At 37.8% G+C, this 25938-nt stretch overlaps 1 protein-coding gene across 8 annotated transcripts in view; it reads left to right on the top strand.

Moving 5' to 3' along the window:
• The window catches only part of RBM33 (RNA binding motif protein 33), a 102566-nt gene that overhangs the window by 17346 nt on the left and 59282 nt on the right, over nt 1–25938 (top strand). For 7 of the 8 annotated variants that reach the window (XR_007908641.1, XM_051812879.1, XM_051812878.1 and 4 more), the window contains exons 4-10: nt 566–642; nt 3227–3527; nt 4666–4776; nt 11080–11251; nt 18059–18267; nt 19982–20285; nt 25144–25202. Coding sequence is in view for 7 of the 8 variants with exons in the window: in XM_051812879.1 (XP_051668839.1) it covers nt 566–642; nt 3227–3527; nt 4666–4776; nt 11080–11251; nt 18059–18267; nt 19982–20285; nt 25144–25202 (1233 nt within the window). In the remaining variant the exon portion in view is untranslated. The remainder of the gene's footprint in view (nt 1–565; nt 643–3226; nt 3528–4665; nt 4777–11079; nt 11252–18058; nt 18268–19981; nt 20286–25143; nt 25203–25938) is intronic. The other variant, XM_051812881.1, reaches the window with a different exon arrangement.

Genomic DNA, 25938 nt, shown 5'->3' with positions numbered 1-25938 from the left:
ACTCCCTTCTACTTAATCTCATCCCAATACTTCTAGATAAATCTACCTTTGTGTAACCTTTCTGCCTGTTACTTAAGGGGTTGGAAATGTTGGTTAGCAAATCTGCAGATATCTCTTCTGAGTGGGTAATTATTAAAAAAAAAATAAATGAAACAACTTTATATCCTTTTCTCCAGTCTGTATCTTTGCTCTCTAGAACTTAAAAGTAATTTCATGCATTTTCTTGACTTGCTAATGCATCAATGTCACAAGGCCATGAACTAGAGCTTTTTTCCTTCCTGGTCTTAAGCAAGTTGTCATCTTTGGCTGTATTTGAGAATGGAGCAGTGAAAACTGTCGATAGACAGGCAAATTTGAGTTCTGTAAATTTCCATTAGACTACCAAGGATGTATTTTAAGATTTGTTGTCTTGTGGTTTTTTTCCTTATCAAATTAGGCCGTTTCCTTGAAGGTATGGTCTTATTCTGAGGTGTGATTTTCATAAAAAAATACTTAGTATTCAGAACTTTCAGTAGTTAAAAGTTTATATCTTTTATATTTATGATTGACTTTTTCTGAAACCTAGAATCAATCAGACTTGTCAGATGAAGAGCTGAATGATGATCTTCTGCAAAGTGACAATGAAGAGGAACAAGAATTTCGGTATTTCTTTCCTGAATCTTGTTTTGGATAACTCAAAGCTACTAATGGCTACTACTACTGACTACTGATAGCTACTAAACTAAAGTTATTCTTACATGCTTAAAATGGTTTTGGTTTTTACTTAGCCAGTTACTTGGTGATGTATATCTAATGTACTCAGTAGCATTATTTGCATATCAATAACATTATTTTTGGTTATTTCAATCTCAGAAATTTAACTCAAATCTATAAAAAGCTTATGAGAAGAAATGGTGTCATCTCCCATGCATATAGAATTCATTATAAACACTTACAGAGCTTTGCTGTTTGCAACCTCAGTATTGTTGTGAGCTTCCTTCTCCTGTGAAGTCCTTTTCTGCCGTCTTTCTTTTAAAAATATCTTACCTTCTAAGACCCTAAGGAGGGGAATTGCACACTTGATGAGGCTTGATTTGTGGCTTAATTGTTTGTGTACAATTACACAGCAGAAAATTTGTAACAGAGTTTATAGGCTGGAGCAGGTACTTCCACAGAAGTTCACTGAGGATCCTGCCCTGTGAATACTCCTTGGTTATACAGCTCCACAGCTGAGTTATGGGCATCACAACTCAAAATGAGTGTCTTTTTACTTTTCAAGCTGGACTGATGCAGGGGGAAGATGCTTGTGATGCCAAAGTGATGCAATACCACTGCTGCTTTTAATGGCCTGTGTGTTTTTCCAGCTTTTTCTTTACTTGTTGCATGCTGTGCAGGTCATGCCATCTGAAGGGGTATGAATGTATATATAACATGCATTGATATATTTATATCTCAGAGATCTCCTGTGTTTAACCTTAAGTAGTATAAGGAGTCCTGTCATTGTATTGGACTGATGGTGGTGTGATAAAATGCTCCAACCATCCAACTGTCCATTGGCTGCTGTTTTCCTTCCTGCAGTAGTGAGGGTTGGACTATTCCCTTCAAAAGAGGGAATCCCTATTGGTTCTTTCTGTCACTTCACTGTATATCCTCTCTGAGACCCCTGGGCAGCAGGAGTGGCTATGTAACCACATGAGTGATAAGAAAGTATCTGAAGTGTGATAGTATTGCTCAGTGGAAGCAGGTTTCTGTAGACAAGTTTTGCATTTTTAGCAGTTTTATTGGCAGAGAGTGAGAGCCTTTCCCTTTTCCTTCTATTTCCATTCAACCTCATGCTTCTGTAGTTGGGAGGATAATGATAATCCTGCATAATGTCTTCATTTTTGTGTTAAATCTTCCCTGTCTTATAGATGCAAATAGCTCAGAGCTGCCTGGATCTTTTTCTCCCAAATGTAGGAAAATGGTGAATAATAGTGTTGCAGAATAATTCGAATTTAGTAGTAGAATGGCTAAGGCTTTGTAGGAGAGTAGGCCTAGAAAGCAGCACTCCAAAGTAGTAAGTTAGCAACCTTGTTTGTGAGCATGGAATGTGCTGAAGAGATAGCAACAACAATCAAAGGATTTAGTCAAGCATGTATATAATGATTTGTTACCTGGGATGTGGTAAGGGTCTGTTAATCAGTTTCTAGGGGTAAAACAGCTTAAGAAGATTTATGATTAGAGTAGATGATTATTAATTGTTATCAGTATGAAGTATGAGCTTGCTTGTAACTGTTTTGTTGTAGAAACTGCTATGAGCTTGTTTGTAACTGAATGTAACTGTTTTGCTGTGGAAACAGCACATAAACTTGGTTGTGTATAAAAGCTGAACTGAGAATGGAAGTCTTTGGAATCCTGACTTGGGACGCTAGTCCTCAGGTTCCCGGGGCCCCGAATAAAGCACCGCATAAACCGGCACTCTGTTGGTTTGTGTTTTTATTTGTTACGGGCAACAATAGGACTGTTACTTAAAAAAAATAAAAATATCTTTATTTTCATTATACCCTGAGCCCTGAAATCAAGAAGAGCTTCCCCCCCTCTGCTTTTCTAACTTGTCTGCAGTTGGTTAGTTGCTTTTTTTATGTGTTGATGGCACTAGCTGTTGTAAACAGTAAATTCTGAGCTTTGCTTTGCCTGCAGATTATAAATGTGTCAGTTTTTGTATTGATTGTTTTTTTCCAGTGTCTGTGCCAGTGGTGTTACTAAGTTAAGAGTGTCTCAGGCATTTAAATTACAGTTATTGACTATGTATTTTATATTAAGTAGAACATTAAATCTGTCATAAAAATGTAACTTTGAATTCAAGATAGTCAAGAATGAACAACATGAATACATTTAGTAAAAAATATTTTACTAGAATATTCTGAAAGATTGGGAAAACAGATGCAGTTATAGCAATTTTGTGTATTTTTTGTTAGTCTTGGAATTAAAATTGAATCCAGTCTGCTTTGGTGACAAAGCAGGACTTTTGCCAGTTTGACCTGCTAAACCATCTGGTTCGTTTGATTCCCCTGGTCAAATAGCCTGCAGCTGGTGATAAGCTGCAGTACAGTATGCATTGTGAGAACATGGCATGCACTCAAATAGTGTATGGGGTATAATTCTGTCCACCAACTTAGAGAACTTATGTTTGTTGGCTTTGTTTTGCTAAATCTTTGCGGATAGTTGACTGTTACACTCCAACCTCTGAATCCCTCCCATCCCACAGCTCTCCAGGTGTCACGGTGAGCCTCAATGCCACATCTGGCATGCTGGCATCATATGAAATCTCTGAGTCCATCAATGATCCGTCACTAGAACATGAGTCTGAGTATGACCAAGGGGAAGATGAAATTGGTTATGACAAATCTGAAGCACCTGAAGAATATGCTTCAGAGTATGCAGAGGAAGGACATTATGAAGGCAATGATCCTGAGCTGACAGAAGACCAAATAGAATATGGGGAAGAGCCTGGAGAAGAAGATGAAGTGCTAGACCTTGAAATCAATGAACCCCTCGATGAATTTCCAGTGAGTTTCTTTCTATTGTATTTTCAAAGATAACACTGCTTTGCGTGCATAGGGTTTTAGACTGATTTAAAATCTGTTTGCCTCCCTAGGGAGGAGGGGAAATTAGACCTATTATCACTGTCTGCCAGTTTCTTTATCTAGGCTGTGACAAAGTTTGTGTTGACAGCTTGTTTGGCGGTAGGTAATGCTCCTTTGTCATGCGGGAAGGCAGTTGAGAATCATGACCTTGAGGATTGTATCCTTAAGGAAGAAAACAGCTTTGTGTGGTGGAGATACACTGCCAATTGTTAGAAGTACTTAATGCAAAAGCTTTTATCCAGGCTTTAGACAAGATCTGATAAAGTCCTTCGAAGGTGAAAAGATTATTGACCTGCTAAAGACATCTTTAAGGTGCTAATATCCCAAAGTGATTGATGTCCTGCTCGTTCATCCTTTTTGTAACTGAGAACTGTCTAAACCTGAATAAAGAGATTGGAGGTTAGTTCAGAAAATGTCACCTGCATAATTCAATATAATTTAAGCAGCGTATTAGAGAACATGCACTGGCTTTAATTGCCAGTGAAGTGATTTAATCTTAATTAAAACTGTATGTGATCATTGAGGTGTTTTAAAATACAAACAAACTTACTCAGGAAAGCTTTTGCTCTTGTTTTATGTTCATAATTTTTCGGAGTTGAACCTGCTCATATGTAGGTGCTTGCAGAGTGTTTTAAGAATGTTTATATTCTTATGGGGTGAAATCTGATGTTAATGTATATGTGCATAGGTGCATGTTTTCTTTGGTAAGAAAGGACTGCAGTTTGCTTCATGAATTTGTAAATGGGGGATTGACCCCATTTAGATGTAGATGTATAGGAGAAGTTGGAGCAAACAGTATTAGGTGGTATCTTTATTATAACATTGGTATCTGAGTGAAAACTGCTTTAGTTTTGATGATATTGAAATTATGGTCTAGTTAAAAGCCCTGCTAATTATACTGTATATATGTCATATCACTTGTAATTGACAGTTCTGATAGAGACAATACTTTTTTCAAGTCTGGAAGTCGTAACAATGTAGTCAGACCCCACCTCTCCATGGGTTTGCAATTCTGTACAGTTTGCCTGTGTCTTTTCACCTTCATGTGTTATTGCTTTAGGATGAAGATTACATGCAATCATATAATGAGCAAGCAATGGAAGAACAAGGAGAATATACAGCTGATGAGGAGCTGGAAGAATCCCAGACAATGGCAAATGAATCAGAAGAGGTATGTTGTAAATTTAATGGAAACTTAACTAGTTCTTTTAGAGATTGATTTCATAGAATTGTACCTATTACAGAGTAAGAACTGATGCACTTTGCCAGTGTTGAATTATTGGTCATATTACTCTTTGTGTAAGATGAATTGTAATAGCATCTATATTGTCAGATACATCAGATGCCCTATCTCCCCTGGGATGAAAACCATAAGGAATAGGCCAAAATGTGCATATTTAGTCTTGGCTTCAACATTAGTAACTTCAGAGGCCTGTTTGGGTAGGAGAATGACAGTAATACTGCATGCTGTGTGTTAAATCTCTAATAGCTGTGATGCCTCACTTTCCAGGTGGATCATTTGTGCCACTGGGAGTGTAAATACAGTTCTTGGGTATCCCCTTTTGAGGAGGAGTGTGAGCATGGAAAGTTCAGTATTTTAGAAGGGCAAAGGTTAGATTGTTTTTTTGAAAGGAGTTTTGTTGGGACTGAAGTTCCTGTGAAGTTTATTTTACTTCTTTACTTAGGAGAAAGAATGAGTTCCTTCATTTGCAAGGAGAAAGCTTATGCCAAAGACTGCCACATATACAGTCACTGATTATAGCCCAGAACAGAGGCATCATACCTGTTTTTAATTTGCAGCAAGTTTTTGATGGGGGATTTTTTTTCTTTCCCCAGCAGGAATCTGCTTTAATATTACTTTTATTCCAGTTCTTAATTAAATAGGGTTGAATGGATTACCTGCTGAGAAGTGTAGTCAGAGTGTGTTTCCTCTTTGGAGCTTTAACTCATCAGGAAATTAATTCCTCAAAGACACAGCAGTGTTACTCTATGAAGTTCTTACAAGTGGGTGTGCTGTGATGGTCTTGTTGTATCAAACCTATTTTGGTAAAACAACATTCCTTGGTAGGCAGAGATCTGCACTGAAAGGGGCCACCTGCATTGTTCAGTCCTCCACTGTTGCAAGCATGACATCTTGTACCAAATAAACCTTAAAGTAGTTATTTGCTACTTCACTAGTATTAAATCTACTCTTTGAAAGAATTGTGTAATGTCTAAACACGTTTTGTTCATTCACTGGATTATATACACTTTCTTTTTGGCATTTTGGAAGTGGAGTGATGCTTTTGGGCTTTCTGCAGCTGCAGTCTGAGATGATGGACACAATGCACATCATGTAAAATTAAATACATAGCTGAGATTCACTGTCAAACTCATGACCTTAAAAAAGTACAGCTTCATTTTTAGAGTACAAACTAATGAGAATTCTGTAATAACGATGTTGTCTAAATTCATCCAATTCAGAATTAAATTCCTTTCATTCAAAAGATACCATTAATGAAAGTTTTTATTGTTTTTCTTAATAGATCTTTTACAGAATTTGTTCATCATATAATTTGAGCATTTTGGCCACATCTTTATTTGCTTACTCTATGTTCTGGCATTATTCTAATGGTTTGCAGATTACCACAGGTTTTTCTTCCCAAAACAGTAGCATCTTTTTATTCTGTTCTTATTTATTATGTAGCTTATTTACATTTGGCAGCAGGCTCATAATTGTACTCTCTAAATGAGAATATCACTAAGAGAGAGAACCTTTGTAGAGTATCCAATTCTTTTTATTGCAAGGTTAGATGCCACCTCCAACTCTGAAGAGTGTTCTTTATTTGAGTGTTATATAACAGTACTCTCCCTAAAATCTCAACATTTGTTATTTGTAAACAAGGCTAAAGTTGGCATTCTCCTGTAGAAAAGTGCAACACAAGAATGGAGCTGTAATGAGTGCAAAGAAGTAGCATTATTATCTCCTGACTGAAATTTGGCATGTGAACAACTGAGAGCGAGCTGACAGAAAAGAGTGTTTGGTGTTGTATTTTATGCAGTTCCCACATTAAAACCAAATAAAGCCTCTTATTAGATTGCATGAAGAAACTCTGTAAACCAAGAGAAAAACTGACTGGATGAGGAGTTGGAAAATAATGGGAGGAAACAAGTGAATTGAATATGGGAAGTTAGACACCTGTTAGGAGTGGCACTCAAGGTGGGAGCTGTGAGGAAAAGGCAGGTAAAGCTTGTGCTTGAAACAGTGCTTAGAACCTTGGATTTTAAATAAATAACACTCTCTGTGGAGCTTCCTTGAAAAATGTAGCAGTGGTTCAGAAAATATTTTTGTGTTCTTAAGGTACAAAGCAAAACCACTCAATACCCGGAAATTTCAACAGCAAATAGGTGTGGTAGAACAGTCACATGAGGCATCATGTCCTAAATATTTTTAGAGGAAAACTATCACTAATTACTTCTGTGAAATGTGAATGTGAAAATGAAATAAAAATAAACTCTCCTGAAATTAGAATTCGTGATTTCTTTGTTTTATATCAGAACTAATCTGTGAAGTGTATGATATGGGATTTGTCATTGCATAAATTTAAAGCGTGTCTTGGGTTATGCTGATAAGAAATGTAGAGGACTTTAATCAAGAAAACATTTCATGGAAATGTCCTACATACTGCTTTTCTTTTGATAGAATACAGGCTTGGGGAAAAAAAGACCAATGCATCTGTCTGAATTGTTCCATCTGTGTGTAGCCAAAACTTCTGCATTTTAGTACTTTTGTTCAAGTTTGAAGACACTACTTGTCAGCCTGGAGGAAAGTGATGAAAAGAGTGCAAATCAAAGCAACCAATTTTAAAACATATTTAAAGGCACTTAGGTTTATTGTTTTAGTCCCATTTTTCATCTGTGGAGTTGAGATGCCCTTGGAATAGGTGTAACATCCCCTTATCTGCCCTCTTATCTCTTGATCCTCCCCTGGGACTGAGCAATTGCTACTACTTCAGCGTTAGCATCTAGTAGATGCCTCCACTGCCTATTTTCTGGCTACTTAATAAATCTTTGTTTCACCTTTGTAAAGTTTCTGGTTTAGCCTCTACAACATCTTATCAGTCTCTGCCACAAAGCTGTCCAGAACACTTGATAATCACGTTTGGGAGGATCATGCTGAGCAGTGTTTTTTCCTACTTTCCTTGGGCTGTGTTTGCTACCACTGCTGCAGGTGCCTGGTGAGCTGTCTGGGCAGGAGCACTCACTCTTTCTCAGTAGTGGTTCATAGCCCAGCATGAGGAGTTCTGGTCAGTGGCTGGGATTTATGGCATAATTATTTAATGAGGATGGCAGGAACCTCTGACCTTGTGGTAGAAGAAAGGTCGTTCTTTTTCTTTGTAAGGGTCAGCAAAGCTCTTTGGTGGCTTTGTGCAAGGTGTCAAAATGGGAAATGTAAAGCTCCCTTTGAGGAGAGCTGCCAGAAGCCTTGGCTGGCAGGTCCAGTCAAGTGACCTGAAGTGGCCATTCAGGGGCTGTGTATGTACATGCAGAGATATTCATGATTAGCAAGTATTAAAAGCAATCCTATAAGTACTAGTATGTCTTAATTCTGTGTCTGCAGTTGTGTCTTTTTGAAACATAAAATCCCTTTATATACTATAGTCTTGGCATAAGTGCTCATCCTGTTTGACTGGAAATTGGAAAAGCTCATCTAGAAGTCTTGCATGCTCCAACTGTTGGACAAATTGCAGGGGAAGAGTGTGTGCTCCTACACAGCTCAGCTAACCTCTCCTGGAGCTGTATGGAGAGAACATATGGTTGGCTGTCAGACATGTTTGTGTCTCCATTGCAACTAATACAAATCCCTCAATAACACGTGTAATCAGACTTGGACATGGGTCAGTTAGCATCCTCCAGCACTGCCTTTCCTTGGTGCCTTCTTTTTCATCCACTCCTTTGATTTTTCTTTTTCTTTTTTTTTTTGTCTTTGATATTTAATGCTTGTAGGGCTGTTGTTTGTTAATAGCATGACATTATGCTGATGAATAAAGGGAGTCAGACCCAGAAGGCTGCAGAATTGGTATAAGTGGCTAGAAACAGTATAGTGCTAGTCTAGAAGAGTTTGATAAATGTTTTTTATTGTTGTATAGGTAAGTAGTTGTCTTGTAGTCTGTTACAACTTGTATTCTTTTCTTTTTAGAATGGATTTTTTTTCCCCCAGAATAAGTAGTTGTCAAAAGGCAACAGTTTCCACAGGTATTTTCTGTAGCATTTCATTAAAACATAGCAGAACTTTTCAGGATAACACGGACTGCATAGTCCTGATTCTTTCTTATCAGACTTTCTAGTCCTGATTCTGAAGTCTGAGCTACACACAGAGCCTTGCACAAGTAAGTTTTGCACTCACAGATGAGATTACGTGACTGAGACCAGTCTTTGGTTAATAAAAACTGTAATTCCAATAGAGCTTTTAATGGGCATGGACATAGAGAGTGGATATCTGGGGCTTATGCTTTAAAGTAAAACAGGAGGCTCAGTGTAGTGAGATCAATGTCTTGCAAAAGAGCTGCTCCAGTTCTGACTTCCAAATCCTGATCCTGAAGGGAAGGTTTCTAAAAACAAGCATTGATACAGTAAAATTATGGGGTTTGTGATACTTCAAACCATAGATTTAATAGAGATATTGCTACTCCTTTCTCTTCTGAGTCCCTCTTTTGAAAGCAAAATGCTAAGCCTGTCTTTCCCTCTTGTTTGTTTTTATTAAACCACCTTAGCATCTCTTTCCTTGCTAACATCCCTCCTCTGTTCCATGAGTCTCAACGGCCTGTCCTCAGAGGTGTTTTGATTATACATGGATATGTTAATCAGACCAATTGTGCTCAATATGGGTTTGCTTTTGAGGTTTACATCTCTTTCACTCTTGAAGTTTTGGGGCTTTTTGTCTGCTATTCTGTCTGGTTTAAGCTTTTTTTTTTTTTTATAAAATTGTTACATAAAAACAAATACATTTGTGAAGTATAAGGCTTTGGCTGCTTCCTTAAAGCATTTTTGTGAGGTCAGAAAGTGTAGTGCTTGAATGTTTACTGGGAATGGATAAAATCATTTTGAGATAAGGGGATGATTAAATGAAAATAACTTGGGATCAGGAGTCCATTAAAGCCCAGGAATTAAGTACACAAATCATTTATTTACCAGACCAGAGTTATAGTAGCTTTGAGCTGGAGTTCATAAGGTGTGCTGTCTTTTAAAGCAGAAAGTGTCTTGCCAGATCATCCTGTTTCTGGTCTTGCTTCCCACGTTTTTTTTTTGTTATGGATGAAGTTGGGCTACTGGATAAGGAAATTTGCAGTCTCTTGCACAACTGATTCCATTAATTCTTTTTCTTGATTTGTGAGTTGATATGTGTCTGCCTGACTGTCACACTTGCTGTGCTTTTTTCATATAAATTTCCGCACTGATCTGGTTAATTTGAAGTTTAAACCATTTTTGCATGTTAGATTTCACTCATTTAGTAATTGGTCCTCAAGCAGCATAAAAGTTATAATGTATTTGGAGTCTTTGCATGGAGCCTACACATGCATTTTAATTCTAAGAAATGAGTAAATGGGCTTGAACAAGAAATAACCAAATACACAGTAACAGAAAAATTTTATGGAAAATCATGCTGTCTTAGAACACTTCTAATTTTCAACTGCTGACATCAAATATAACTTATGTAACATTCTGAAACATTATTTTCATCAGGCCAGCACAGGGCAATGAAATGGATTTTTTTTCCTATTAATTTGAAGGAGAGGGATCCCTTTTTATTTGGGACATTATCTAAATAAATGTTCTCTGTTATAGAGAAAACGGGAAAGGGAGTAGCATTCCAGAATACTGATTTAGTATTTTCAAATTTTATTCAATACCATTCTCCATTCTCTTCATCAATTGCTGAATTGAAAGTAGGAAATATTCAAGGAATAGAAAAAGTAAGGACAAGTACAGTTATGCATACCTAGAGGAATGCGATTGAGATGCATGGTTATCTGGTTTTTGTTGGTGTTTGTTAGGTTTTTTTAAACAACAAGCTACTGATATTTTCTAAAAAAAAATGAAAAAAAAAAAAAAGACCCTGTTGGTTTACTGTTTGAAGTACTTGAAACTGGCAGTATCCCAGGTTTGTATCTTAGTGAATTCAGTGCTAAAATGTTAAGAAGTAGCTGCTAATCAGTTGGAGGTTCTAACTGGAGTTTCAATATTCCCTGAAATGTTGCAGCAAAATTTATTTTCTAACTAGATTTTACTTTATAATGTATTGTATAGTTCATATATTTCTATTTAAAAAAAAATTCACCAAGCTCTTAAATGTTCACTGAATTATGCATGAGCACAAAGTGTAATGCCAGCAAAATTTGTTCAAAAGGGCCTTTAAATAAAGATTTACCTTTTGACACTGATCATGAGAAAATAGATTTTTCATGTTGTGTGTCCTTTGTATTTTGTGGTTTAGGCAGCGATTGGATCTCTGGAACTTCAAGAAGAAACAAAAGAAGAATCTGATGAAGAGGAGGATGATGATGAAGAGTCCGGACGATTACGGTTCAAAACGGAACGGAAAGAAGGAACAATAATTCGGCTCTCAGATGTGACAAGAGAAAGGAGAAACATTCCAGAAACTTTGGGTGAGGTTTTGTGGCAATGGACTGGTTTGCAGAGCTGTAACGAATGAAAGTAAAAGACAGGCTTGCCAAAACTTTTCTAAAAGAGTTTAATGGCAAAAGGTAGAACAGTCACCTTCTAACTTAGACTGGCTTATATCCAAATTGTCCAAAGCCATATGTCGTGTCTTGTAGTGCGTGTGGTGTCTGTCTCCTTAGGAATAATGTTTAAACATATCATGTTTTGAAAATCATTGTTATATTTGTTCACTGGGACCTCTGTGGTGTCCTGAAAAGCTTTCCTGTCTTCAAGCAGCAGCTCTCTGATCTGTGCTTCACTATGTATTGTGCTGGAATACATTTTAAGGAATTTCTTTGGGTGATTTTCAGCTGATAAAACAGATCTTCTGACTTGTGTTCTGTTGTGAAATACCTACATGTTTGCTGTTTTCCCCCAGGAATATAAGCATGCTCTGAACCTGTTGTGTTCCTGCTCTTGGATTGGCCTAGAGAAAATGTAACTTGTTGGGGAGTGTGTTAGAAAACACGGAAACCCTTTTTTTCTGGATTCAGCTTTTCTAACGTGAAACAATCTGGATCTCTTAAAGCCCCTTAATCCTTTAGGCAGTGTCTAAAAGGGTATAATTTCTTCCTATTTGAGTAATAAAACGTGAGTGTGTTTGTTTCTAGGAACACTGCTTTATGTATCTAATGAATTTGCCACTGCTACTTCAAATCAGTAGATTTGGAGCTTTCTTGCAGTTGCTCTGTTTTAGTCTATAGGTAAAATCACTTTGGTTTATGACTTTGAGAGTTAACTAAAGATCTTTCATGTGCTCTGGGTATTCAGGTATATAGTACTGGTGTTGTGCCCACCCCACTGGGGATAACCTCTTCATGTTGGACTTAGAGTGGTGGCAATAATAATAAATAATAAGTAAAATTAAAATTAAGGTATTAGGAAGATGGGCAGAAATTAAGTTTTACTTCCAGTAAGATGTACCATTCTCATAGTTTTGCTACTGAACCAAAATATCAATTCAAACTATGGAGAAAAAGCCCTGATCTTTTGAAGAGAATCAAGATACACAAGAGAGGTGAACTAGTAATGAAGGCAAATTGTCAGGTACTGTTGCCTAATTGTTAGATACAACTGGGAGAAGATGTGTGTTATGATACTTTCAAGTTTTGGCAGACTGTAGGGATGGATTCTTCACCCAGAATCCTTTAAGAGGGTGCCATGCAGCCTGAACTTAAAAGCTGGGTGCTTCTGCTTTCTTTACAGATGAGTCAGTGCCTTTGCACAGCAAGGCATTTTGGAATTGCATTCCCAGAGCAGATACTAGAGTACTAGAACTCATCCTGATGAAATTTTCCTCTTACCTTAAAAGCTTTACTTTGCAAAGGATGCTAGTTCTAAGCATTTTTCTCGTGAATTGTATAACCTATTAATTCTTTAATCTGAATGCAAGGGATTTGGGCTTTTACTATGCCTGCAAAAAATTGAGAAGCCTTAATTCTGTAAAGAGGTGTTGTGGCTAAGAGGACTTGTTCATGAGCAGTGAGGAACCAGCTGCAGAGGAGGCTGAACTAGACCTTCACAGTGGTATTCTGTGTCATGCTGTGAGAGATGTCAGTGCTTGATTTTGAATCAAAGGTATTTCTCCTCTGTTGTTCATATTTAGCAAATAGCTGCTTTTACTTGCAATGTCAGGCAAAGCATGTATTAGGACCTTTATTCAGCATTGTTTTAGCAGTCAGGAATTGATTCTGATTAGAGTAAGACTGAAGGGAACCCTGTAGAGGCACAGAGTGGTCTATTCAGGCAAGGGGTATTTTAGCTGAGGTAAGTTCCAAATGTGTTTACAACCATAAGACCATGTGTTTATGTACCACATACAGACTACATTTATTTGTACAAAAGGTGTTGATGGCTTTACGAAACAGAGTATTGTAAAAGCAAGAGCACTCTAGGATAACTAAATTTCTGCACATAATTGCAAGGTAAATGACAATTGCATGGGCATTTGTGTATCTGTGGATTTATTCTTCAGTTTAATCTAAAAATACCAGCCAGTGAGGAGAAAACAGTCAAGCTCCACTACAGGTTAAAAGAAGAGTGGTTTGAATTAGACTTATTTTTGAATGTAATTTTAAGTGATTTGGGGTGTAGCTCTGAGATATAAGGAAGAGATGAAGCAAAGGTGGATGATTCTATAAAGAGGTTTTTCTGAAACTAGTATTTGGCAAAAATACAATCTTGCTGTTGTGAAATGGTTTCTATTCATACTAACTTTTTTTTTTTTGTTAATTTGTTGTTAAAGAGACCAGATGATTGACCAGGTGGTAGAAAGTTAAACCACAAAAGATTCTTGTTTGCATATAAGTATCTACTTCCTTTTGAGATTATAGAGCAAATTTTTACAGATGCTGTAGTTTAAAAATGAAATTTTATTGCAGACCTACATCTCCTTACTCTAAAATATGAACATAGTTGAGAAAACACTTAAAGAGGAATTAACATTTCAGTTGAAGTTACAAACGTAATTTCCATCCTGTCACATTTTGGTGACCTTTTGTGACAGCTTGTCTCTATTGGAGGAGTGCATTCTTACTTACTGATTAAAGATGTCATTTGAAACCATTTTATTACCAGCGATAGTGAAATTAATCTTGACACTTAGAGACACCAGAAAAATAATTGCTGATTCACTGCATTAACTGTGTGTGAGAACTGTACAGTCAAGATGAGACTAAGTGTGTGCCAGTAAAACATGTAAAAATATAAAGTGTTCTCATGAATGTAACTGAGATCTTTCCTAAACATTTCTTTATCCAAGCTAATGTAAATAGTGGTTTTGTAAAGTCCAAAGGAGGGGTACTGTAGGACAGCTGTGCAGTTGATTTCTAGTGATACCAAGTTTGTCATCTTTGATAAGAAATATGTAACTTCTTTCAGTGCATGTAGTTGAAGTCTTCCCAGAGTAGAAATTGTCATTATTCTCTGGATTTAGTTACCTGTTAAGGAATGTAAAGAGAAAAAATGTCTTTGGTATCACCAAACTAAAGTATCCCCTCTGTATCTAATTTAAGAAAAAATCAAACCACTTATTACACTTATTCAGAACCATTTGCAAAGTGCTAACAAAGGTTAATTGGACGTGGCAGTACTTTTTGTTATGCCCTGCTTAGTTGGCTTATGTTCACTCTGATGACTAGTGGCTGAGATTTCAGGCATGACTAGGAAATTAAACTGAGTGGTTTCACTCTTGTCCTGTGGCAGAAGCACAGAGTGTAGGCAATTTGGAGATCTGGGTGATAAGGAGAAAAAAGTTACAACATGCTGCATATATATGTAAATGAATATATATATTTATAACTGTTTGAGAATGTGATTGGTGTTGAAAATCTCTGCCTTACCCAGGATTATACGGATTGTGGGATTTTCAGATCTGTGGGTTTGCAGTGCTGTTGTGCTCAGGGAGCAGCGGGAGGCAGAAGTAGCCGCAGAGGTGTGTGCTCAGGGTTGGTGCAGGCAGGAGCCAGAGCTGCCCCAGCCTGCACATTCTGTGCAGGGAGCCTGGCACCATCCAGCTGGGCCCAGGGTGCTTTTGCCACACTTTACACAAGGTTTTAGCCAGGGAGAAGCCCTTTAGGGAAAGCCAATCTCTTCTTCCTCTGCTCATCACTTCATTTCTAGTTAGCAGTGTGATCTTGCTCTCAGGGAAGACAGGGACTCTTTTCTTTTCTTCCTCTGTGCAAAACCATCTTCCATGTTATCTCCTCTCCTTGATCTCTGTATTTGTGGCACAGTGCTCTCAAATACAACATGCAGCCCAGCTAATAATTGAACTGACTATATTTTACTGTGTGGTGATTGTATATCTATATACAGCACTTGAGGTGTTCATGGCATGAGTGGTGACTTCTGTGGTTCTGAACCTGCACTTTTGTGTCTAAGTGAAATTATAGGACACTGTTGCCTTAATGGCATGCTGTGAGGGAAGTATGTTTGATGTTGATGTAATCTCTTTTTTTAAAAAAATCAGATGGTTATATTGTACTTCTGTGGTCATAGATGTGGTATGAATGCAATGATGTTTGCTGCAGTGAATTCCTGAGGGTTTTTATTTGGGTTGGGATGTTTTTTCCAAGGTTGGTGTTACACACGTGTTCACTTTCTTGACTGAAAAACTGAACACGGGGACTCTACCTTTAAGGACATGGCCTTTAAACTTTGAGAAATTTTGTGTAAAGTGAGGAGGAAAACGATTTATTCATTTTAAAGAGAGTGAAAAGCACATCAAAGACCTTTACATGGATACCGTCATCCCTTCCCTAAGGTTAATCAGCACAGTGCTCTGAAGTCATTTTGTTTAGAGCAGCCAATTCTTTCTTCTGAAGTTGTTTGTACTCAGTGTTCTTCAATATGTGCTCAAGAGGCTGAGGGACTTGGCCATAATGTTACCTTTTAGGAAGTGTAGCTCTATTCCCAGGTTCATTAAAAACTGCTTTCCTCACATGTGACTTCTATATAACAGGAAGTTGCTTCTTATCATCTGTCATGACTGTCAGTGGTAGGTACTTGTGGAAGTGACTGAACTTTGTTTTCTGGACTACAGCCTTGCTGAGTTCAGGGTTCTAGTATGGAAGATGGCAGAGAAATTGTCCTACCTGTCCTATTCCTGGGGAAAAAACCTGACTGTCCAACTAGCAGCACATCCAGTATGCTCTGCAGAATTTAAAGGGAGGAGTGTTACTCCTTTGCAACATAGTGACATGATTTCCTCCCCTATGTATGTGGGAACTAGTGATCCATCTTTCTGGCAGACCAAGTCAAAGCCCACATTTGCTCTTTCATGCTTGTAGACCTCTGAAGAAACAGAACTTGCTACAGGTGTGGAGAGAAAGGAGGCTTGAAATTAGAGCTATGTTTTTCCCACCAAACTGGCTTTTTTATCCCTGACAGCCAAAGATGGCTAAGGTGGTTGTTTTAGTTGCATCTGATGCTTTTGATTGCTTTAGACAAGAGTACATTTGTTTTAATTTTCCTCAGAAATCCATAGTGTGCACATATAATACCATACTAAGATTTGAGGGGCTGTGGTTCCTTGCCTCTTTCTGAAGCATGTTGTGAGATGTTTCTGATAAAGCCTCATTGTCTTGGGCTCTGCTGATGTCTTGAGGTATGTGCCTTGAGGGCAGAGGTAGTGTTTCATAAGAGTATCTGCTAAGGCTTTATGCCATTTAATTTGGTGTCAGAGAGGAGAGGAAAGGACAAAGAGAAACTTGTGTCATCACCAACACACAAAAATGAAATAGGAAACTCTATGGCAGATCCTGAGCTTTTAGAAGTCTGTTGTGTTTGCTGTGTTCTTAAAGGCCATCAGCAAGTTCTGAACTTTTCCTTTAAAAAGCCACTGCTTTGTGGAGGTGCTGAATACTTCTGAAAACTGGGACATGCAAATTTACAGTCTTTGCAGCTCAGTCATGCAGGTAGTTTTTGTAGCCAAGTAAGAACAACGGCCGCAGTGGGAATGCACAGCGCTCACCCTTCTCTGCCCTTCTGTCAATCCTCAACTTCAAAGACTAATGGAGATTACTTATGAAGATGTTTAAGAGGGTGGTTTAAGTAGCTTTGGCTTTTAGACTCGCAGGAAACTATAAGAGTTTTCTAATTGCCTTAGCTCTTGGTGTATATCTAGTGGAGATGCAGCACTAATGTCTCAGCTGTCACATACAAATTATTTTTATTCTGATGTTCAAATATTGCAACCACTATGTGTAGTAGTGCCAAGTATATATTATATTAATTCAAAATATGTTTTTATTTGTCAGGAGTTTGTTTCTTTTAGAGTAGTTTGATTTTGTCTTGTTAGAGGGAGAAGTCAATATCACAGGTAACAGGGGATCTGACTGTCAAATGGCAAAAGACTCAACTGCATGTTTGAGGTAAAGTTTATTATCCTGTTTAGGTGATTCAAGCCCGGTGAGTGGCACTGCTCATACTGCCATGGTGTGTTTCCTGAAGTCTGTCGTAGACTTTCTCTGCATTTTCAAGTAATTTCATTACCTGGGTCTGTTACTGAATACTTTTTCTCTTAATATTCTGTCAGCATTGTCCAAGATTTCAAGGAAATTTGTTAGTCTTTGTTGAGTACCCTCTCTTCTCTGGTGTTTACCTGTGATGTGAGTTGGGTGGGTGTTAGCAGCAGCCATGTGTTTGTCTTGAGCTGAGTACAGATTTTAATTTGTGCTCACTTGTGCAGTACAACTGGGTCTTAAACCACATACAATAAAATAAATAGTAATTAGTTACATACTGGAAACTCACTTCAGCCATCAGAAAGTGCTTCTTTGGAACAGGCCAATGTGCAGAAGAGTTTGGTGGATAAAATCTGTTTATATGTAAGACTCAACAGATCCTTTACAGTAAAGTTTACTGGAGGTTTCATTGTCCTACCTGACATTTTGGCAGATAAGTGAGATGCTTAAGGCAATAAAACTTTGAGAGAAGCTACAGCCACCTCTTACAGCAGAAGGCAAACTTCAATACCATCTTAAAAAACAAAACAACCAAACCTCTTTGTTCATGTTTGTTTCAGTTATCTGCTGCTTTTTGCCTGTGCAAAAGACACTAATATCTGTGCTTTTTCCTTTTAGAGATGTCTTTAATGAAATGTTAACATGCCACCTAAAGGAGATCAAAGTGCCTGCAAATTTTATCCTAGTGCAGGGATTCTTCTATAGTTCTAGCAATGTTCTTTTCATTGTATTTTCCTTCTTTTCAGTGCAAAGCTAAAATATTTTTCCCCTTTTCTCTCTTAACAGAGCTTTCTGCAGAAGCCCAAGCAGCATTACGTGAGTTTGAGGAGAGGGAAAGGCAGCTCAAACAGGGACGATACGGCTCCAGGAGAGGAGGGCGAAGAGGAGGCTCCATTATGTGCCACGGAATGGGAGAACAAAGGAGAGACAATAATGATAGGGGAAGAATGAAGGATCACAGGCCTGCACTGCTACCAAACCAGCCATCAACAATGGTACCTTTTAATCCTTAGTGTTCTTTGAACGTTCAGGAAGTTATGGAGAAATGCATTCTAAACCGTGAATTTTTGCAAAGGTGGAATATATGTTCCAGTGTAGACCTTTTGCTCTCTGTTAGGCAGGATGGCTTTGTGTAACTTGATGATTGTGAAGTATGTGCTTCCAAATGTAAAGTGCATTTTGACTCGTACAACACAGTCAGACTTAACCTGCTGATTTGCCTGAGAACGGAGGAATAACTTAATTCCTCTGAGAAGTCCTCTACCTGTGACATGGAAACATGTTCTGTAATAGTAATGTAGTTTAAAAAAGATTATTCTGTAAAATATTTCTTGGTTTTTGTCCAAGAAATGTTTTTGGTGACACTTCTTAAAAAAATAAAAAAAATCTATTTACCTGTCAACCATGGAGGTAAATAAAACCCTAGGAAGGTAATCATTACTTCCCTAGTAGATAAATTATTATTTGGGATTTCAGATGAAGTTAAACTTTGTTGCTGCTTTTTTCCCCCTGTGCTTTGTGTCACAATCTAAAAGACTTTTTCCATCCGAAAAAACCCAACAGCTCCAGCAAATGTGGGATCAAGAGGTAGCCCACACTTATTTTTGTTCACTTGCATAAAATGTACTGGTAACTGAGATTGTAGAACAAGGCCTGTGTATGTCTTTGCAGGACAAGGTCGTCCGTATTAAACAGAGGTGATTTTTTCCAGCAGCAGTAACTAAGTGCTGGTCACTGGCAGGAGTCGGTGTTATCTCAGCGGTTGAGAGCCCTGCAGTAGAATGTTTCATGCTTTTAAAACAGTGAAGGTTGAATAATTTACTTTTCTGGTTTGCTGCAGTCTTTGCTAGCTATTTTGATTTTAAATGTTGTAAACATTTTTGTGCTTGTCACAGTATCTTCTTGTGTATACTATGTAGCTGTTTTGCTTTTTATGTATGTGGCTGCTAAAAAAAATGTGTGACATCTTTGTTGCTAAAAGGTTGGCTCTTTGGGGCTCTTCTTCACTACCCTTTGGAAGTTACTGGATAGTACTAATATGTGGTGTCAGTGAGTTCAGAGGCAGAAGAAAGTCTCTGAAAAGAAACATATTTTTTTTTTTATTAGAACTGATTTTGGCCATTTGTTTATGAGTGTTGAGCAGCAAGAGACTTCCTTCCGTGCTAGGAAAGGTACCTTTGAAAGGTATCTTTAAAGTAGTTTTTTCTTCAAGCAGTATGGATAGGTTTGCTGCACTGATAACTGAAGAATCTAGCTTAATTTGTATTTTGACTTTTTTTGCTAGTGCTAGGTCTGTTGTCTCATGCTCTTCTGTATGTGAGACAAAAGTTAGTGGATTTGTTCTGATACCTGGACTCAGATTTCCAGTGATCTTCACATGTACCTTATTGCAGTTGATGACAATTTCCAGTAACATGCAGAATGCTACCATATGAAACTAGGCAGTTTCACTGATCAAAATAAGTGAGTCTGTCTGCATGCCCTCTGTGCTTCCTTGCTCTCTGCTCTCCTTCACATGAATGTCTTTGATTGCTCCTTTGCTTTCCCATGCTGATAGTTCTAAACAGTTCCAGTTAATAAAGGGAAAGAAATTTTTCTGTTCATAATTGGCCTTAATTGTTCTCCAAAGGTGTCTTGGTTTTGTGCTCATTTATGTCAGGATATTTTAACTTTAAAGCCTGGTGACTTTGTTCTTTTGTCTGACTTTAGACTCATTCACAGAGGTTAATTCCAACACACCAGCAACCTGTTATGAGTCTGTTCCAGCAGCAACAACAGCAACAACAACAACAGCAACAGCAGCAGCAACAACAGCAGCAGCAGCAGCAACAGTTACAATCTCTGCTTCCTTTACAGCATCAGCATCATTCTTCTCCTCCTCCAGGGCTACATATGCCCCCTCCGATAGAAACGCCTCGAATCATGATGACTCCACCTCCAGTGACACCTCAGCAACCGAAGAACATACACATAAATCCACATTTCAAGGGGACAGTAGTGACACCTGTACAAGGTGAGCTTTCTGAGCACCTTTCCAGTCATGCAAGAATGACTCATCTTATTCTTTGCCAGAGATGCAACAGCTTGTTTGTTTATCACTGCATGGAAATGTGCTTCAGGCTGCTGTTGTTTTCTTTAAGCTGGAAACAAATGTTTTGCCTGAAGTAAGACATAATGTTGTTGGACTGTCACCAACTAAAATAGCAAAGCCTTTTCAGCTGTTATGTTTGTTGCTCTAATGTAAAACCTGTCAAGAGCAGTAAAAATGGAAGCTGGAAAGAGAATGTGCTTTTTAAAAATAATAGATGTCAGTTCTCAAAACCAGGTAAGTACTGCAGTTTGTAATTTCCCACTTCATTCCAGCTTCAACCAAGCATTCACAGAATGACCACCCACCTGTTTCAGTGAGAGGGTACTGAGGCACTACTTGTGCTGTAATTGCTCAGTGAAAGGTACCAGTTTGCTGTCATTCCTTGACAAGATACATTCCTCAGTTCTCCTTTCAGGGCCAGATTTGTAATTATTTGATTCACAGCCTGAAAGTATATTTTTTTCTGTAAGTTAACACAAACACTCTGTGGGCTACACTTCTTAGGGTAGCTTTCAGCAAAGCTGGTAATGTTACTTCTTATTTAGGAAGTGTTTAATCCCTAAGAGGATAAGAAATGACTCCTGCATAGCTCTGTTTTGTGATTTTGTTGGGATTAGATAAAGTAATCTAATGTATACATATTAGATATATACATATTTATACATATTTACCATTAGGTTTTCTGTATTTTTGCTCCTTCAAATCAGCAGAACTCCAAGCCAGTGCTATCTTTGCTTCATTTATTTAACCAATGAAAAGTAGGAACTTGGCAGGGTAGGATATTGCCAGTATATGGGGATCTATTAGGCTTCTCACAGATGGCTGTGTAGTAGCTGTGTTGTAGAGCTTATTTTGCTTTTCCCTGTGGTGCTTTCCACAAAATTATGCATCAAGACAGATTATCTGGAATCACTCCAAAAGATCCTTTGCTCTTGGATTTATGCCTTCTGTGCATTTTCCTAACGTTCCCAAAGTAGAAGTTACTGTTTTGTGAGAAGCAAAAATTGCTTTTAGACTATTCTTCTCTCTCCCTGTGAAATGGTCAACAAATCTTCTGTATCTAGCTGAGCAAGTGGCCTCCTAATGCTGGGAATGGCTCTTGAGGACTTGTGCTTTTGACTAATGTCAAAAGTATACCTGTGTATTTTCTTTCTTTTATCTGAGATTTTTTTTTACATTACTGGGCAGCTTCAGGCGTGTCTCAGCCTTCCCACTATGTTTGTGGTACTGTGGCTGTTGCAGGTCTCTTGCTTTATCTTGAACATAGTCTCTTTTTCAGTCTTCACTTGCAGATCCTCATTTCACTGTAGAAATTTAATCTTCTTGATTAGAGAGCATGTATTGGAAGCTGAGTCTTCTGCAGTGACTGAGAGTAGTGGTCATCTTAGTCTCTTAGTCTGCAGCAGTACAGTTATACATTTGTATACATTTGCACACCTAAGGAAAATGTGTTTGAAATTAGGAGCCTTCTACAGGTAGATGAGGATAATTCTGAAATCTTCAATGTTATTTGCATATTAAAATAAACTTTTAAGCAGTCACTGCAGGCAAATGGTAGATAGAAATTCCAGTGTAGAGAATGCCATTCTAAACTTCCTCTTAAAAAGTGTTCCTCCATTTAATCCATCTACTTGAAGCCCCAGTAGGCAGAGACTGATGGTTGACAACATAAGGATGTGTCTCACTTACAGCATCATTTATTTCAGGGTAACAGGAACTATGAAAGATCAGATTGACTTCATGTTCTTGATGATGGCCTACCTGTTCTTGACTGAACATATTTCCAGATACATGAAGGTTTTTACACATTGGAGGATACAGTCAGATAGGTGCAAAGTTTATTGGGATTCTGGTTTTGAGAACATTATGCCTGGAAGCTAAAAATGCCATGTCTGGAAGTGCATGATATGCACATTTAGGTTCTGGTAATTTTAATGGTGTGCTGTCATGTTTTAGTGTAGACTGGCATTTTTTCCTCTCTAATTTTATGGCAGGATTAAGCTAACATACTTCTAATTGTCAGCTCCAGGGACACTTTTCCCAGCTGCAGATCACAGAAATACACTTTTTCAACATCTTTTTGGTTTGAGTTAGTCTTGAAGCACGTCGAGTGTATCAGTATTTTCTAAAATAGACTCAAACCTCCTGTAAATTGTTATGAAATTTTCATGTGAATAAAATACCATATATAACAGCTCTAGTAGACAGCTGCTTCAGCCTGAAAGGAAGTAGAAGCACTCTTGAAGAATCCTATCATTGGCTTATTCCTTTGATGTTACAAAGGCAAATCTCTTACTGTGGCCACCATCTCCCTGCCCAACCTTGAATCTTGGTTCAAAAAAATAGTTACTTTCAAGTCAGTTTTGTTTCAAATGAATTTGTACTATTTTTAGTCTTTGAAGCTTCATAAATGATTAAGGACTCAGTCTGTCAAGTCCCTAAAACATGAGCTTCTGCGAATACTTTCTGCAGGTACTGTGCAGTTAGTGCTCAGTTGTGCCTCCTGTGGCATTTGAATCCCATGTCTTTTAGTTGCTTACTTGTCATATAACGAGTTTTCCCTTTTCTTTGTGTCCTATCCTGTAAACTGCTTTTGAGTTGTAAGTAGCAACTTTTGCTGAATGCATCTCCAGATTTCAGTATGATCAATTCACTAATGCTGGAGGGCTGTACATGGGTGGACTGTGAAATACTGATCCAGCCTGTGATAACAGCTATTGTGTTTTTTCCCCTTAACTGTTTATACCACAAGTATCTATTTCAAGGATGCTGTGGCACTGCCAAAATTGAGCAGTTTATGGCAGCTCAGTGTGCTGTTTACCTTTTGAAAACTGTTTGGTGTCTTGGGAAAAATCACATTATAAATCACATTATAATTCTCCTAAGTAATCAATATGGGAAGTGCTTCTTCATCATTTCAGGTATAGCATTGGAAGCTATAGCACATATACAGCAAGAGCCAAATTAATCTTCTTAAAATAGTGTCTTACAACATGCTGTGTATTATTCTTGAAACGTACTTTTCAGACCTATGGAATATTTGACATCAAGAAAATGAGGGCTTATTTGAGACTTCTTTGCTGCTGAACCAAGTGTCCAAGGATTGAAAGGGCACAGAGTTTGAACTACTATCTTTCATGAGTAATAAATTAATTTGTTTAAAATATATAAATATATCTCTCTATATATGCTGCTGCCAGAGGCAGGATACTGAAATAGGCTCAAGTGCTCTGTTCAGTTGACATTTCTCTACATTTCCCACTGTATGCTATTTTTCTCAGTGCCTCCCTGACCTGTAATACCTGAACTGTTTTAGGACTAGGTCTGTCAGGTGCAACCTGTCAGTTTTTTCCAGGTGGCCATGGCTGTTTGATATGGACAGATGTTCATTAGAAGTCAAGATGAAACCGTTCAACTCATTTTCTCGTGTAACGTGATATGAAGCTTGCACACAGTCCTCCCCTGCTGAAAGATGGCTGCAATTAGTTTACCCCATCACTCTCTGACCCAGCAAACCACAAGTACTTAGCAAAAGTGGATAGAAGCCAGACATGAACATGAACTAAAAACAGCCTCTGCTGCATTGGTTCTTGGGCCTCAATTCCCAAGGAAAAATGGACTTTTGAGGCATATTAGCAAACTCCTGTGTTGAGAAATGCACCCAACTTCTCCCTCAAATTAGCTGCATTTCTTAGCATTTTTCTTGCTCTGAAGTGTAACACAGTAGCTGTCTACAAGTCAGTGTTTCACTGTGGAAAACGTTTTCCTGTCACTTTCAGAAGTGCTAAAAACAAATTGAAGAAAGAACAAATGTATTGAAAGTTTTTAGTAAATGAGCAAACATATTCGGTGCTGTCTGAAGTGCTTTATTTAACTTTTCTAGGCCTTTTGTTTAACATGGGAACACTGATGTTTTTAACCACTTAGACAACTCAGAGAGGAAATAAAAAGTGCACTGGAAAATGGGAAATCTGTCATTCAACTGGGGATTCAAATACGGATCAGTCCCCAGGGTGATTCAGCTGTAGCTCTTTTTGTGTTGTGCCATTACATTAAGTGAATGTTCTGGGATATAGTTTTCTGTGACTGGTGTTTGAAATGCAGTTGTATGGGCAAGTCATCCATGCTAATCCTCCTGAAATACTAGTTTTGGAGTTAGTTTTCAGGAAAGGGTCTCCTAATTCTTTTCTTTGTTGAATAACAGTCTTTCATCTGAGATCTCCAGTTCTGTGATCAGTTACATACAAACACTGTGGTGGCAAGGCCAGGTTAAATAGTTTTTGTGTGCTGTTAATTGCAGCTGCCTGCCTCATTGTAACCCTCAGGAGCAGTGATTTATACCAGTTAGTGTCTCATGTCCATGCTTGTTGTGGGAGCTTTGTGGTGAGACTGGGAGATAACTGGGAAATGTTGAGTGGCGTGAAGTAGAGAAGGCAAATGAATCGTGTATCTTTCTGCTTGAAACATGGAATTCTCTGTCAGCTTTGTCTAAGAGATGTCTTTGGCTGAATAACAATTCTAGTTTTTCTTTCTGCAACAAGGAGCAATTTTAATTCTGGAAAATGCAGAACTAAATTATGTAAATTAACTAGGAGAATCCTAATTGCCCTGTTGCACGTTGCAGGGGAGGGAATGGCTGCTTAAAGTTAATTGTAGGAGCTGTGACATGTGAGGGTAAAAGTAGCAGATTTTAATCATGTCTTTTTATTGCAACTGCTTTTGGAAATAACAACAACTGTTAGGTAAAACAAATGGTGTTAAAAGGTGCTTCTTGTTTCAGTGCCCTTGCTGCCAGTTCCTGCCCAACCAAGACCCGCTGTAGGACCCCAGAGATTTCCTGTGAGTAGCAGCTGTTTCTTACTCTCTGATATGGATAAGCATACATTTGCAAGGAAATATTAATATAGCAAATAAAAGCTGTTCTAGTGAAATATAATTTTAAGGATTTGTAAATATTGACAATACACTCTGTAGTTGAAAATGTTTGTTAAAAGCTTAAGGTCAATGGATTTTTGAGAGTAGAATTAATTCTGTTTAACTGTAAAATTGTTGAACCAGTCTCTCCAGTGGGAGAGGCATGAATGCATCTTGTCTTAAGGAATATGGGCTTCATTTTATTACTTGACTCTTTCTGTATGAATAGAATCCTTATTTTATTTGATATAATAAAAGGCTATTTGAAATAATCCCTAAGCTTAAAAAGCAGTAATATATATTTATTGTAAAACTCAGCAATCACTTTTATCATTACTTCAGGCATTTCAATGCCCTCACTTTTTAAATAAAAAATGGAACTGGCATTGCATGACCTTGCTTTCTCTCTTACATTTCTAACTTGGAAAACGAACAAGACACTTAGCTGCTTCACTAGGCTAATTTCACTTCATATTTTTTCTAGCTCTGTGAATGGAAAGAGTCCATGCTTCTAGAACTTTTCTCATAATTTCAGTTTTGTTATCCCAGATTTCGAGTTGAAATGGTTTGAAAAGTATCAAAATAAGCAAAAGAAAACCTAGGTTGCAATATTGCCTTAAATATTTTCAAACAAAGACCTGTATACTATGCTTCCCAAATA

This window comes from Manacus candei, unplaced genomic scaffold, assembly GCF_025592945.1.
Source record: "Manacus candei isolate 608988 ecotype Guabito, Panama unplaced genomic scaffold, ASM2559294v1 h1tg000089l, whole genome shotgun sequence".
Classification (NCBI taxonomy): Eukaryota; Metazoa; Chordata; class Aves; order Passeriformes; family Pipridae; genus Manacus; species Manacus candei.
Note: the sequence above shows the minus strand (reverse complement) of the source record. Positions and strands in the feature narration are given on the sequence as shown.